Source organism: Lethenteron reissneri, chromosome 36, assembly GCF_015708825.2.
Source record: "Lethenteron reissneri isolate LAM-NWPU_2019-01 chromosome 36, ASM1570882v1, whole genome shotgun sequence".
Classification (NCBI taxonomy): Eukaryota; Metazoa; Chordata; class Hyperoartia; order Petromyzontiformes; family Petromyzontidae; genus Lethenteron; species Lethenteron reissneri.
In genome coordinates, this window is record NC_083814.1 from 12,668,252 (window position 1) to 12,683,624 (window position 15,373).

The 15,373-nt window shown below is 57.8% G+C and overlaps 1 protein-coding gene across 1 annotated transcript in view; it reads right to left on the bottom strand.

The window, feature by feature from the left end:
- LOC133351184 (rap1 GTPase-activating protein 1-like) overlaps window positions 1–15,373 on the bottom strand; it is a 49,596-nt gene that overhangs the window by 23,372 nt on the left and 10,851 nt on the right. Inside the window, 2 exon segments of the mRNA XM_061566209.1 lie at window positions 1,376–1,469; window positions 14,509–14,670. Of these exon segments, the coding sequence (XP_061422193.1) occupies window positions 1,376–1,469; window positions 14,509–14,670 (256 nt within the window).

A 15,373-nucleotide genomic window follows, 5' to 3' on the forward strand; every position in this document is an offset into this window, starting at 1 on the left:
CACACACACACCCCCCCCCACACACGACCCCCCCCCCCCCCCCCACACGCGCGCCCACGGCCCCGAGACATTCCTGGGCCGGAGAACGCGTCGCGATGCGAGGCGCGTGGCCCAAACACCGAGAGCCCATCGGCAGCAGCAGCAGCAGCGGCAGCGGCAGCAGCAGCAGTGGCAGCAGCGGCAGCAGCAGCAGTGGTAGCAGCGGCAGCAGCAGCAGCAGTGGCAGCAGCGGCAGCAGCAGTGGCAGCAGCGGCAGCAGCAGCAGCAGCTGCCGCTGGGCTCGTGACTCACGCGGCACGCACGGCGCGCCGCTCTGTCTCGCGCGACTGGACGGAGTGCCCAGAGACGGTGGCAATGTACGCACACTGGCGGAGCCAGTGGGGGGGTGGCACGAGCCCCTCCCAATGATCGGATCGAAAATCCCTCACTTCGATCGGATCATTGGGGTTAATTAGTAATAAATCGGCATTTTGCGACCCCCACTGCCACTGTGTAGTATATTATTACGTGCCAGGGACTCTATGAGATGATAGGACAATAGTCTGAGTCCATAATTGGCGATAAGTAACGGCAAAGCGGTTTTAAGTGATTCAGAATTGTGCGCAGTTGCGTCTACAGTCCACAACTTCCCTGAAGGCATTCACCTTCAGCGAGCGCGATGCCGATCACACAACGCGGTTCGAATTCGACCCTCGATCGATGGCTGCGCCATCCCGCACACGCGTCGAATAAAAAGCCAGAGACAAGTCCTTACTAAATACTCCTCTATCATTTTTCATTGCTGGAGGGGTTGCCCCCTCTACCTGAAAATCCGGCTGTTGAACTTTTTTCGCACCGTACGTAGCCAACCGCGCTCAACGGAAGGTGCGAAATGGTAATAGCCATTTTTTTCGCCCGAGTATTTTCCGGCTGCCGGCTGCTATTAGTGGTGCAGGTGGCCCGTGACGAGGAGCCGCGGTGCAGAGCGTGCCATATGTATACTGGATGTGGTGTTCCCGGGCGCGGGAGATATTTTCCAGGGTCACCGTAACGGAGCCGGGGCGAGGATGCGAGCGAGCGTCGTAATTCAGCACCAACGCCTCGTGCTGCAGCCACGGGGTTAATGTCGTTGGGTTGCGTCACTGGCGAAGGGTCGTTAGTTGAAACGTTGGACATTCATGGAGTGCTACTCTCGTCGCAGTCACCCCAAACCACACTGGGTACCCTGAACAGACCAGCCACCACAACCACCCTCACCACTCCCACCACCCTAACCACCACAACCACCCTCACCACTCTCACCACTCTAACCACCACAACCACCCTCACCACTCTCACCACTCTAACCACTCCAACCATGCCAGCCGCCACAACAAGCCACTGGGACTCCACTGACCTTGATGAAGGGTGGCGCGGTGTGTGGCGCGGTGTGTGGAGCCAGGCTCTCCTTGCTGCACAGGTCGGACGCCATCTCCGTCAGCTCATGTCGACTGCGCATGGGGGCGGGGGGGGGGTAGAGAGCACACAGCCCGCTCGCCACCACAACCACCACCACCGTCACAACAACCACCACAACAGCCACCACAATCAACATCACAACAACCACCACAACAACCACCACAATCAACACAACCATCCCCACCACAACCACCACAATCAACATCACAACCGTCCCCACCACAACCACCACCACAATCACAACCACAACAACCACCGCCATGACCAATACCAGAATTTGCCATGAAGTGACGGTGACGTCACCACGGCGCTTGTGCCAGGCTAGGTGCACGCCAAGGCCACGTGAAGTGTCGAACGCCTGCTGGCAGGAGGTCACGGCACAGACCCAGGTGCCACAGGTCGACTGACCGAGATATGTGGCTGATGCACCACCTGTGCCCCCTACTGTGACCACTTGCTGTGCTTTAGCCACTCCGCTCGTTGTTGTGAGCGTCGCTCCTCTGCCCTCCGTTGTTGTTGTAGGGCGACTGCCTCCAACTCCCAAGTAGCAACAGCGGCGTCCTTCACGAGCTTCCTCCATCACAACCACCACCAAGACCACCACAACCGCAACCACCACCGCAACCAACACTACGAAAGGATACACCCCCAACAGCAAAGCAACTTTACACTCAAGTTCCATTGAGTATATTGGTTCGTCGCTGCGAGAGATACCGTGCCTCCACGTCACAGATGGGAAGACAAGCGGAGAGAGTTGATGCATAAACGCGATTAATTAGAGTTGACCAGTGCATTCTACTGCTCCTTCATGTCGAATGGCAACAGCACATGTGGACATGTTCACATGTAGACACACACACATACCGGTCAACCCCTATTCAGTGCCTACCTATTACAGACCTTATTGGTCACCCCGTGCCCTTATAAATCTCAACGTTCATCCCACAAAGTCCCACCACAAGGTTCAAACACAAACAAATAGATACAAAAAAAAGCTCCAAATTAAGACAAAAAAAGTGTTGCCGTATTCAAACGGCTGCACGCCGTCTGGACCTGAAAACTCAGTTTCCCTGTACAAGAACACGGGGTCAACCGCGTGGGTTGACAGGTATGTGAACATGTAGATGCGTAGTCACTTGAACATGCACAGTCGTTCATGAATGAATCACTGTGCGCCCCCACTCACCCACCCCCCGGCCCATCATCGCACTCGTGAGCGAGTCGGGCTGGCACGGCTGATGTGAAGCGACGCAAGAGGTCGGGGATGAGGCAGTCACCCTGATGGTTACCACCTCGAACCTGCGATCCAGAGGTGGATCTCCCGGAGCGCCAGTCGAACCGGTGCAGCACGGTTCTTAGATCTGCCCCAGCGATATTAAAGCGCGATGCCGCCGGAGTTACTCCATCGGCAGGGTCGCGTGCGGTGGGGTAAAGTGTGGGTGCTCCCCAACTCATCGTGGAAGAGTAGGCCAAATACCCTCTTGAGAGAGAGAGAACAAAACTCGACACGCTCGTCAACAACACTGTGCCCTTGCAGTGGAACTATATATAATAGGCGACGTTTTGGGTCAATGGCCCTCCTTCCGCGGAGCTCCATTTGGCGGAGACCCTTTAGCCTAGCAGCGGCGTGAGATAGACGTTTCGGGGCCGCGCCTTTACCGGACAATACGGTCTCGGGGGGAGCGGTGGCGCGCGGAGGGTGCCACGCGCCCCCCCCCCCCCACGCCCACGTGGCACTGCCACCGCCACGCGCCCCCCCCTACGTGCCACCGCCACGCGCCCCCCCCACCGCACGTGGCACCGCCACGCGCCCCCCCCCCCCACGTGGTACTGCCACCGCTACGCGCCCCCCCCCCCACGTGGTACTGCCACCGCCACGCGCCCCCCCCCCACGTGGTACTGCTACGCGCCCCCCCCCCCCACGTGGCACTGCCACCGCCACGCGCCCCCCCCCCCACGTGGTACTGCCACGCGCCCCCCCCCCCCCACGTGGTACTGCCACCGCCACGCGCCCCCCCCCCACGTGGTACTGCCACCGCCACGCGTCCCCCCCCCCACGTGGCACTGCCACGCGCCCCCCCCCCCCACGTGGTACTGCCACGCGCCCCCCCCCCCCCCACGTGGTACTGCCACCGCCACGCGCCCCCCCCCCACGTGGTACTGCCACCGCCACGCGTCCCCCCCCCCACGTGGTACTGCCACCGCCACGCGCCCCCCCCCCACGTGGTACTGCCACCGCCACGCGTCCCCCCCCCCACGTGGCACTGCCACGCGCCCCCCCCCCCCCCACGTGGTACTGCCACCGCCACGCGCCCCGCGCGCGCACCGACACCGCCGCCGCCACTGCGGAGGGGGACGCTGCCACGTCGAGACACGTGGGGGAGACACGGGGCAGATGTGGGGACAGATACGCGGAGAGACAATGGTACAGATACGGAGAGACACGGAGATATATGGGGACAGATATACGGGGACAGACGCGGACATATGCGGGGAGATATGGGGACAGATACGTGGAAACAGGCACGGGGAGACACGAAGAGACGCAATAAAATACGAGGAACCCAAAGACACGGGGAGACAGCGACACCGGACACGCGGCAAATCCACCCAGCGTGAACTCACCATCATCACCACCGCCATCGTCACCATCATCACCACGACCCCACCACACGGGTCCCAGCGTCCCTGGGCACTGCTGATGGAGCTGATGTGGGTGGTGTCACCCAACCCCGCACAGAGCCCCCAGTAGCAAACACCACTCAGACCCCCCCCCTTCCTCCTCCCCCCGGCCACAGACGCACACGCGCACGCACGCACCTAGCTCGACACGTACACAGCCACGCAAACACATACACACAAGACAAAGATCCCCCGTATAGCCTTGAACAGACTGTTGGGGCAAGTGCTGTTAGCGAGCACTATGAAGGCCGGCACGGCACGCGAGGGAGTGGGTGGCCAACACCACGCCGGACGCCTTTGTCTTCCCCGTGGCGATGTTTACACATCGCACCAGATACTCATTTGAGGCTGAGTCGACCTATGGGAGGCCCACGACCGGTTCAAATAATCGTCACTGGTGTTGACCGTGTGCGGGAATCGAACCCGGGTGGCCAGGTTCGCAGCGCAGCGCGCGGCGTGCTAACCTACACACACACCTACACACACACCTACACACACTCACACCTACACACACACCTACACACACACACCCACACTCACACAACAACAACCGCCATTCGCCACTAAGTAGCGGTGACGTCACCACGACGCTTGTGCCAGGCCATGTGCACCTTGAGGCCACGTGAAGTGTCGAACGCCCGCTGGCAGGTCACTGGGCAGACCCAGGTGCCACGGGTCGACTGACTGAGATGACCGAGATGACTGGCTGATGCACCACGTGTGCCCCCTACTGTGCCAACTTGCTGTGCTTTAGCCACCCGCGCTCCGCTCGTTGTTGTGAGCGTCGCTCCTCCGCCCTCCGTTGTTGTTGGAGGGCGACTGCCTCCAACTGCCCAGTAGCGTCCTTCACGAGTCTCCTCCACTGAGGCCGATCTTGACACCGCTGGTACCAGTCATCGGCAAGTTTACTCAGCTCCACGTCCTCCCGTACCACATCACTCCATATCTTCTCTATCCCGTGCTGCGCCCGTTTAGCCCCCTCGATCCGGCCGAACAAAAGCTTTTTAGGCATGCGGTGGCTGGGCATGCGGGCTACATGACCCAGCCAACGCAGCCTTGCCTGCGGGAGGAGCTAACCGATGGGACTTTGCCCAGATCTTTCAAGGATTTGTGAGCTCCTCACACAATCCAGCCTGGTTAAATCCAGGATGGATCGCAGGCAGGCCAGCCTAAATGTTTCTAACCGGTGAAGATGCTCCATTTGGGGGGTCCACGTTTCACTCACACACACACACCTACACACACCTACACACACACATCTACACACACACACCTACACACACACACCTACACTCACACACACCTACACTCACACACCTACACCTACACACACACACCTACACACACCTACACACACACCTACACTCACACACACACACATATACACACACCTACACACACACACACCTACACACACACACCTACACACACACACACCTACACACACCTACACACACACCTACACACACCTACACACACACACCTACACTCACACACACACACATATACACACACCTACACACACACACCTACACACACACACCTACACACACACACCTACACACACACACCTACACTCACACACCTACACACACTCACACACACACACTCACACACACACACCTACACTCACACCCTCTTCTCCCCGTGGAAGAGTCGCCCCGACAACCCCCCACTCTATGGCAACGCGCGGCTCTTGAAGCCGCGACGAGGACTGGAGGAGGAGGGAGAAAGCCGTGGGGAGGTAGAGCCGAGATGGGGGGTTCAAGGGGATAGAGCATTGGGGCAGAGGGGTGGGGGGGAGTTGTGGGGGTCACAAGAGAGAGACTTGATAAGCGAGAACGGAGAACGACAGAGAGATGAGAGAGTGAAGGGAAAGAGAATGAAGAGATGGGGGGGGGGGGCACATGAAGAGAGAGGGATACAAGGGAAGGGAGGGAGAGGAGATAGGTGAGAGATAGGGGAGAGGGAGGGAGGAGAGATGGAGGCAGGAGAGATGGGGGGGGGGGCACATGAAGAGAGAGGGATACAAGGGAAGGGAGGGAGAGGAGATAGGTGAGAGATAGGGGAGAGGGAGGGAGGAGAGATGGAGGCAGGAGAGAGCGGAGGTATTCACGTCGCTGAGAGCGAGTGGAGGCGTGAGAGTGTTAAGTGGTGGTTAAAGTATTGACGGTGACTCTGCAATCACGACTGAGAGAGGGGGCGCTGAGGAGGCATGAGCTGAGCGACTGACTGTCTTCTTCAGACGGGGACACCGCTCATACAGAAGGGAGATATGGAGATTAGTCCGCAACTTTGCCGTGCCGCTGCCTGCTGGCCACGGGGAGGGAGGTTCTCAACATCTGTGCGTGACCCACCAACTCCTCGCTGTTGCCTCCACACGGTGCTGGATGAGAGGCGTCCACGTGCAGCAGCGTGGCCACCACCGCTACCCGCCTAGATCCAATTTGCAAGAGTGACCTGAATAATAACATTCACAATAATACATCTGCATTTATATCGCGACATCATTCCAGAGATTCCAAGCCGCTCGCTGGCCCCGTCAGTTCGCATGAACTCGGCGATACATTAGTATGTTGCTGCTATACATTAGTATGTTGCTGCTATACATTTCCATATGATGAGCCCCTTTGTTGAGCTTTTATTTGTGGCCAGGTCGCTTCTGAAAAAGAAGCTATGAGCTCAGTGGGCCTTACCTCGTAATATACAAAAAAAACTGTTTAGTTTTATTTGTATATTTTTTTCAAGTGATTGCTTTATCTTTCCTCCACTTTGTGCTCCTATCGTGTTTTTTTATATTGTTTGTTGTTGTAACGTTCTGACCCGCCCCTATTGGACATCTGTGAACAAGAGCTTTATAGCTCATCGGAATCCTCCAGTGAATATACGTATTCTGATGCTGATACATTGGGCTATTCGAGGTATTTCTAACGACCTTGTGAGCTGTTCGAGAAGAAGGAGTCTCTGAGTAATCCAGACCACGGGGACTGAAACATGATGGTATGAGATGAAGCGTGGTCAGTGGCACGGTACGTGAATGAACCCGGGACAGGGTGCGGCACGTGGCGTCGGGACGAGAACATACGAGTGGAACGAAGGGAATGGGAGGAATGGTGATGGAGACAGAACCAGGGGACAGCCACGCAGTGGCGAGGGGCGGAGACGAGAAGCGATTGGGACGGAGCGAAGCGGTGGCACCGACTGGAGGCACGGGGGCCACGCAGGAGGTTGGAGCGGTCACGCAGTCGCTGCCGAGCCCATGGAAGGGGGCAGATGATGACGAGGGACGTGGTGGTCGAGGCGAGAGAGTGGGGGGCACATAAAGCAAAGCATAAAAAAAATGATGAATGAAGCAAAGTGCCGACTACACCGAGCATCTTCTTGTTATTTGTTTCCTCTGATCGTAAAACAAGAGAGGGAGGAGAGAGGGATCGGAGAGGCAGAGGAGTAGGAGAATGAAGAGGAAGGGAACAAGTCGATGCGATGGGAGATGAGAGAAGAGAGAGCGCGGGGAGATGGAGGAGAGAGGTATGGAAGTATGGCAGGGAGAGAGGAGAGGGAGGGGGGGGGGGCAAGAGAGGGAGGGTGGGTGGAGATTAAGAGTGGGGAGCGAGCCGAGAGCTGGGGCAGGGTGGTCACCACTCGTCATGGGAGTGAAGTCGTTTAGAATGAAACAACCACACAACCACTACCACCACGATCACCCCCCTCCCCTCTCTCCTCCCGCACTCACGCAGCCCCCCCATCCCCCCCTCTAATCGCTATAAACCCCCCCACCCCACCACCACCACCTTGCTCGATGGGAATTGCGACAGAGCGGATCCACGTCTCGTCACGGGCGCTGTCGCCTCGCCGTGGCCGCGATGACGCAGCGAGTCGCGGCGACTCGCGCTGCCGCTAGAGGCCGCTACACCTCACAACAACAATAACAACAACACTTTGTCGATTAGTGGGAGCAAGCTACAAGCATTCCGTGATGCTGCTGCTGTTGTTGTTGCCTTGGCAGTGGGGCACAAACAACAACAACAACAACTCAACACGTTCCCCGTCAACAACACGGTGTGGCCTTAAAAGGACATGTAATAGGCGACGTTTCGGGCAATGACCCTTATATTTAGGCGGTCACGATGGGAGGAGCTCTTTACACATTCGAGGTGTGTAACTTGGCTGTGGGTCGTTGGTGCACGCCTAATAAAGGTGGTTCTGGTGGTGGTTGTTGGTGGTGGTGGTGGTGGTTGGTGGTGGTTGGTGGTGGTGTGGGGATGACAACATGGCACCACTTGAATGCGTAGCCCATTGCGGGCTCTATCGCACCGCTTCTGCCAATTCTGCCGTCACTGATCCTGCCGCTTTCGCTGCTGTTACCTCCTGCTCCATCTCCCAAACCATCCCCACTCCCCTCGCTCCCCAAATAAAACTCACTTAACCCCTACCCCCCATCCCCAGTCTGTGCCCCCCCCGCCCCTCCCCAACATCTGTCTGTGCTGCTTAGAGCTAAGAGCACAGCAACAGCAGCAGCGATGATGATGATGATAATAAAAATAGTTCCAACTTGCACAGCATTCGCTACTCGCTCTCGCGGAGGGATACGGAGAGGAGGACTATGTATATGCACGTTGAACTTCTTTCGCACCCTACGTAGCGTGGAGGTGCGGGGGAAGGACACAAACTAGAACACAAACAGCAGTTGTATAGAGACGAGATGTCACTCGGAGAGAGCGGAGAACGCACAGCGGCAGCCATGCGGCGAGCAGCCGGCGCTTACCAACACTCTGCGGTCCTCTATATATAAAGGTGTTTCTCGGTCAATTAACGAGTGCTCACATGTGCATGGGAGGAAACCGGAGCACCGGGACCCACGCGTGTGAGGGAGAAACACTCCATCCCATACACAGTTGTTGCCACAAATGAATGACGACACTGCAAGCTTGCTGGTCCCGTTAAGGAGCTTCAACCATCACGCGAATTGCGGTCGTCCTCGCAGCATCGGCGTTTGGCTGACCATCGAACAGAGACGGTCACTGCATAGCGCGTTTCCAGACGCGCTTCTGCGGCCGTCTGGAACGCTCTTCCTTCCGACTGGAGCCGTGCACTTTTCAATCATCTAGACTGAAAACTCATTTCTTTAGAACTGACTTTTTTAGTGTTTAGTTTACTGACTCTGCCGCACCTCCTACGTGCACGGCTGGTTACGTACGGCGCGAAAGAAGTTCACCAGCATGCATACGTACCCACCCCTCCCTGCAGAGTCACGCCCACGGGAATAGAGAGAGAGTTTCACAACAACATCTGTGCGCGACCCAGCAACCCTTGCTGCTGCTGCTGCTGCTGTGGTATTGGAACTCCAGACAGCCCACATTGTGGCACGGCCACCACGGCTACCCGTGCTGAATGACAGGCACGCGATGATTAAGCGTAGGAATTGAACTGCGCGCTATGAATAGACACGCACACACATCGTTGCTGTTCCCGGCTTATTAGGAAGCCACTGAAGCCGTGCTGCACTTTTCAACCATCTACATTGAAAACGCGTTTATTTAGGAACGGATTTGTGTGTTTAGTTTGTTGATCCTTCTCCCGCACCTCCCATTAGCGCTGTTGGCTATGTACGGCGCGAAAGAAGTTCAACACACACACAGTGGACTGGCATTTCAGAGGTCGCCCATTCGATCTCCGGCTGCTGCTGCTGCAGCTGCCTTGGCTGCAGGGCTGCTCGCCCAGTGCCGGGAGTGATGGGAAGAGTCGCCCTCGCTGGCTCCGTGTGGGACGCGGTGGGGGTCGAGGAGGGGGGTGATCCGGAGTTCCCGGAGCGGTGACTCGCGAAACATCTCCTACGACGCACACGGCTCAGTAACCTACTTGCTGTACTGCCAGCAACAAACACAACGTCCCCTACTTCCTGTCCTGTCACCTATACAGGCGTACGTACGCTGAACTTCTTTCGCGCCGTACGTAGCCAACCGTGCTAATCGGAGGCGCGGGGAAGGACAACACAACTACCTCTCCCACTTGCTGTACTGCACTGCCGGACACAGAAGACCTCCCCGCGCTGTGCGCGATCTCTGCGTGATCCATCAACCCCAATCCAAATCACCCCCGGCCCTTCCGCGCCCTCCCCGCGCCCTTCCTGGCACGACGGGGGGGGGGGGGGGGTGCCGCGGTGGTTCAAGTGGCCCCCACCCCCCCCCCCCTTGACCCACGGCGAGCGAATTCCGCTCTCCGCCTTCTTCTTGTCGATGCTGCCCAGAGCATCCCACGGGAGGCTGCCGCAGATTTCTATAATCGAGGGGTGATTCCCACGAGATTGCCACGCCATTTATCACGGGCCGGGAGGGGGGGGGGCTATTGGGTGATGGAGAGGGACCGGTGGTGGTGGGGGGGTACCAGGGGGAGGGGGCGGGGAGTGGGGGCGGAGGGAGGCGACTCGGAGTGGGGGATAATTGGTTGATGGAGAAGGGCGGGGGGAGAGTTGGAAGTGGGGGGGATGGGTGGGGGGGCTATTGGGTAATAGGGGGGGGGGGGGCGGTGTGAAACGGGGTTGAGCATTGGGGTTCAGGTTCGATACAGGACTAGGGCGGGTTGGGGTCAGTGTCCGGGATAGACGACGATGGCGATGATGATGCCGCACGCGTGTGTGTGTGTGTTGACGTGTGTGTGTGTTGACGTGTGTGTGTGTTGACGTGTGTGTGTGTGTTGACGCGTGTGTTGACGCGTGTGTGTGTTGACGTAGGCACTCTCCCTCTCTATCACAGAGCGAGTTGTCATCTCGCATCCCGATGTCATCCGCACATTTGCAAGGAGCCCCCCCCCCGCTGGCAGCTGTCCCTGTGCGGCACTGGCGGCGACATTGGGCTGGTCCATGACAGCGCCCCCCCCACCCCCCCCGGCTGCGATGACATCGAAAAACTACCGACAGCTGTTTATTAAACCACTTAGGCTGGGTCAAGGCCTCCCTTACACCCTGCCAGCCGTAGGTGGGTCGTTTGACCATACTTCACCACGCCGGTCAATGCGAGTTGTACGAAGGGCCAGGACTGGGAGTCGAACTTCAGGGAAGCCACGGTCGTCACCAGGCGCTGGCGAGGAATGAGAAACTCGCGTTCAACCCAGACGCTGTTCAAATTCCCTCCCACGACGTCTCGGGAAATACGCCACGGATCTCACGGACGAGTCGCCCTCTCGTCTCGTTGCATGAAGTCCGCGGCCAACACCAGCGGACAGGGATGTCGGAAGCGCTGCTCCGCACGAACGTAACACAGACGACTCACTCGACCGGTGACCCACACTCGCCACTGTGGACTCGCGTACGGATGATTGAATGTGTAGTGAAAACCCCCAAATCCGTAACATAACACCGTGCGCGCTTGTTCATGTGTGTATACAGCAATGTGTGTTCATGTGTGTGCTCACGGCCAACGCCAGTATCTGGTGCGGTGTGTCAACATCGCCACTGGGGAGACAAAGGTGGCCCGGGGTGGTACTGGCCACCATCCCACCACTGTGTACCGTTCCAGCTTCGCAGGTCCGACTCGCCAACAGACACTTGTCCCAACAGTCTGCCTAATGCTACACGGGCCATCTTTGCCTTTGTGAGTGTTTGCGCGTGCACGTGTTTGGGGTGCGGTAGTGTCGTAAGTGAACGCGCCGCGCTACGAATCCCGGCGACCAGAGTTCGACATCGGTGGCGAGAGAGATCTCTAGACTCGTCCGTGCCCGCCCACGTGGGTAGGCTAAGCCTCGGAGGAGTCCCAGGTTGCGTTGTGTAAACATCAGCATTGGGGGGAGACAAAGGCGGCCGGGCAGGCGTGGTCCTTGCCACACCACCGTCGCGTGTTCCGTCCCTGCTTGAATGATAACGATGTCAACTGAGAACGCGCAGTGTTCTTTCAATCTCATAGAGAGGGAGGACGACTCATAGAGAGAGATATGAAGACGACTCAGAGAGAGAGAACGACTCAGAGAGAGAGAGGGGACGACGCTTCAGATAGAGAGAGGACGACTCAGAGAGAGGGAGATGAAGACGACTCAGAGAGAGAGAGGGAGATGAAGACCACTCAGAGAGAGAGAGGACGACTCAGAGAGAGAGGGAGGCCGACTCAGAGGAGGAGCCAAGAAAGAGGAACCACAGTCACGAGCGGGTAGGCAGCAGCAGCAGCCACGCGCCCAGGAGCCGGCCAGGAGCCGGCTAGGAGCCGCGTTCCCAACAATTGCCCAAGCTCTGCGGTCCGCTATCAAAAGCAAGGTGTCGTCTGCCGATTCAATGAAAGGGCGTGCGAGGGGAATCACTCTATCCCCATACACACGGAAGAGGTGGTGTCCACATTTTTGTTCCAGACTGCATTCTCCTGGGCCTGCGAAGACGTTCGCTTACAGCACTTGCCTCAGGTGCCCATGTAGGTTATACGGGGACCCTTTGTTTGCTTGTCCTGCCCGTGTACGTGTCTTTGTCTTCGTACTTTACTGCGGAGCGATCGTGGTGCGGCCATACCCAGTGACGATAATCTGAACCGATCCTGGGCCTCTCCTAGGTCGACTCAGCCTGACATTAGTACCTGGTGCGGTGTGTAAACATCGTCACCGGGGAGACAAAGGCGGTCGGGCGTGGTGCTGGCCACCCACAAACCCTCGTGCGCCGTTACGGCCTTCATCGGTGCTACTCGCTAACAGCACTTGCCCCTACAGTCTGTCAAGGCTATACGGGTGATCTCTGCCTTTGTGACTTTCGTGCAACTTGAGTTATCAGCGCGCATCCATCAATGTAACACGAGGCTGGGACACGCAACGGACCCAGACTCCACCACGGCCCCTTCTAAACCTAATTACCGAGCCGCCAATGCACGCAATCACATACAGTATATAACACATGTACATGGGTATATACACACACACACTACACACACATACATGTGTATACATATACATCGACTGCTGGATGAAGGGTCTCTCCACACGCCGTGCGGGTTTCGTCGGGGTGGTTTGGCCATACTTCACCACGCTGGTCTGTACGGGAAGGTGAAGGTCGCGGGCGGGGGGGGGGTTTGCACTGGCCTCTGCTGCCGGTCATGGAGCCCCCCCCCACAAGACAAAGATCCCCCGTATAGCCTCAGCGGAATGTTGGGGCAAGTGCTGTTAGCGAGCACATATGAAGGCTCGGCTCGGCACACGAGGGGCGAGCGCCACGCCCGGCCGCCTTCGTCTGCCGCACCACGTACTTATTTGAGGCTGAGTTCACCTAGGCGAGGCCCAGGACCGGTTCAAATAATCACACTAACTAGTCCCCAAAATCACACACCCGTCAAATACAAAGACACGAACTAACATCCCACGCATAGAGACATCGAAATCACGAATTGAAAAAGACAAAACAAAGACCCCCACTGGCGCAGTTCACAGAATGCTCGGACAAGTGCTCATTCACATCACACACAAGACGAAGGTCCCCCGTGTAGCCTTAACAAACTGTTGGGGCAAGTGCTGTTAGCGAGCACCTCAGAAGGCCGGCACGGCACACGAGGGGTTGGGTCGCCAGCACCACGCCCGGCCGCCTTTGTCTCCCGAGTTGCGATGTTTATTCCACCGCACCAGGTACTCATTTGAGGACCGGTTTAGATAATCGTCACTGGTGGTGGCCGTGAGCGAGACTTCAACCCGGGTCGCCGGATTCGTAGCGCAGCGCGCTCACACCGCTAGGCACCGCTCCCCGCTCCTCTTTGACAAACACACGTTAACATCCATCCATCACACTCATATTCACAGATGCACATCACATTACTCACACACGCTCACTCACCATCACGTCACTCGCATCACTCACACACATCCATCATAATCGTACGAAGACAAAGGTCCCCCGTGTAGCCTTAACAGCCTGTTGGGGCAAGTGCTGTTAGCGAGCACCAAAGAAGGCCGGCACGGCACACGAGGGGGGGGGGGCAGCACCACGCCCGGCCGTCTTTGTCTCCCTAGTGCCAATATTTACACACTGCACCAGGTACTCATTTGAGGCTGAGTCGATCTAGAGGAGACCCAGGACCGGTCAAGAATAATCGTCACAAGTTGTGGCCGTGAGCAAGAAACAAACCCGGGTCGCCGAGTTCGTAACACAACACGCGAACCGCTGCACATGCACCTCTCCCTACTAACATCACATCACGCGCCCTCACACCAGACCCGCATATCGCACGCATCAGCATCAGCATCATCATCAGGATCATCATCAACATCATCAAGATCATCAGGATCATCAGCATCATCAGCAGCATCATCATCAGTAGCATCATCAGCATTTTCATCGGGATCATCAACATCATCATCATCAAGATCATAAGGATCATCAGGAGCATCATCAGCATCGTCATCATCATCATCTTCAGCATCATCGTCACTCACGTGCCCAGCACCGTGCGCGCCCTGCGCACGCGACGCTGAGGGGGGCGCGCTCCCTGCACCAGGGCCCCCCGCGAGCCGCTCTCCCCCGCGACCCCCTGCAGAGATGTCGCGCTGTCCATGTGTCCGTGTGGCCCCCCCCGCCCTCGACTTCTCTCTCCGTCTCTATCACCACCCCGCCACAATCCCGCTCTCTCTCTCTATGCGTCCGGCAACAGATGTGCGTGTGTGCGTGTGTGTCCGTGTGCGTGCGTGCGTGTGTGCGTAAGGGGTGCGTTTGTGCGTGCGTTTGTGTGTGTGTTTGTGTGTGTACGCGTGTGTGCGTGTGTGTGTGCGCGTGTGTGTGTGTGTTTGTGCGTGTGTGCGTTTGTGTGTGTGCGTGTGTGTGTGCGTGTACGTGTGTGTGTGCGCGTGTGTGCGTTTGTGTGCGTGTGTGTGCGTGCGTGCTCCACCACGAGGCAAGGTGACAGCTCCGATGACGACGACGATGGGGGTATGATGGTGAATGACGATGATGACGACGGGGGTGATGGTAGGTGGTGATGGTGGTGGTGGCGTAGATGATGATGCTACCGACCCCTCTCGCCAGCGGCAGTGCCGAGTGTGCGAGGAGGCCGGGAAGGGAGGGGGCAGGGAGAAGGTCCCGGGCGCGGCTCCTGGTGGAGGAGGAGGAGGAGATTTAAAAATAGACGCGGGCAGACGCTGCCTGCCGAGCGCCGAGTGCTCGATTATCTCTCCCTCTCTCTCCCCCCCTCTATCGTCAGACAGGGTTGCCCCCTCTCGGGGCTGCTGTACACCTCGTCCATTGAGCCACTGCTACGCCACCTGAGACGAAATCTGTCTGGCCTCAAGGTCCCGGAACCTGAGA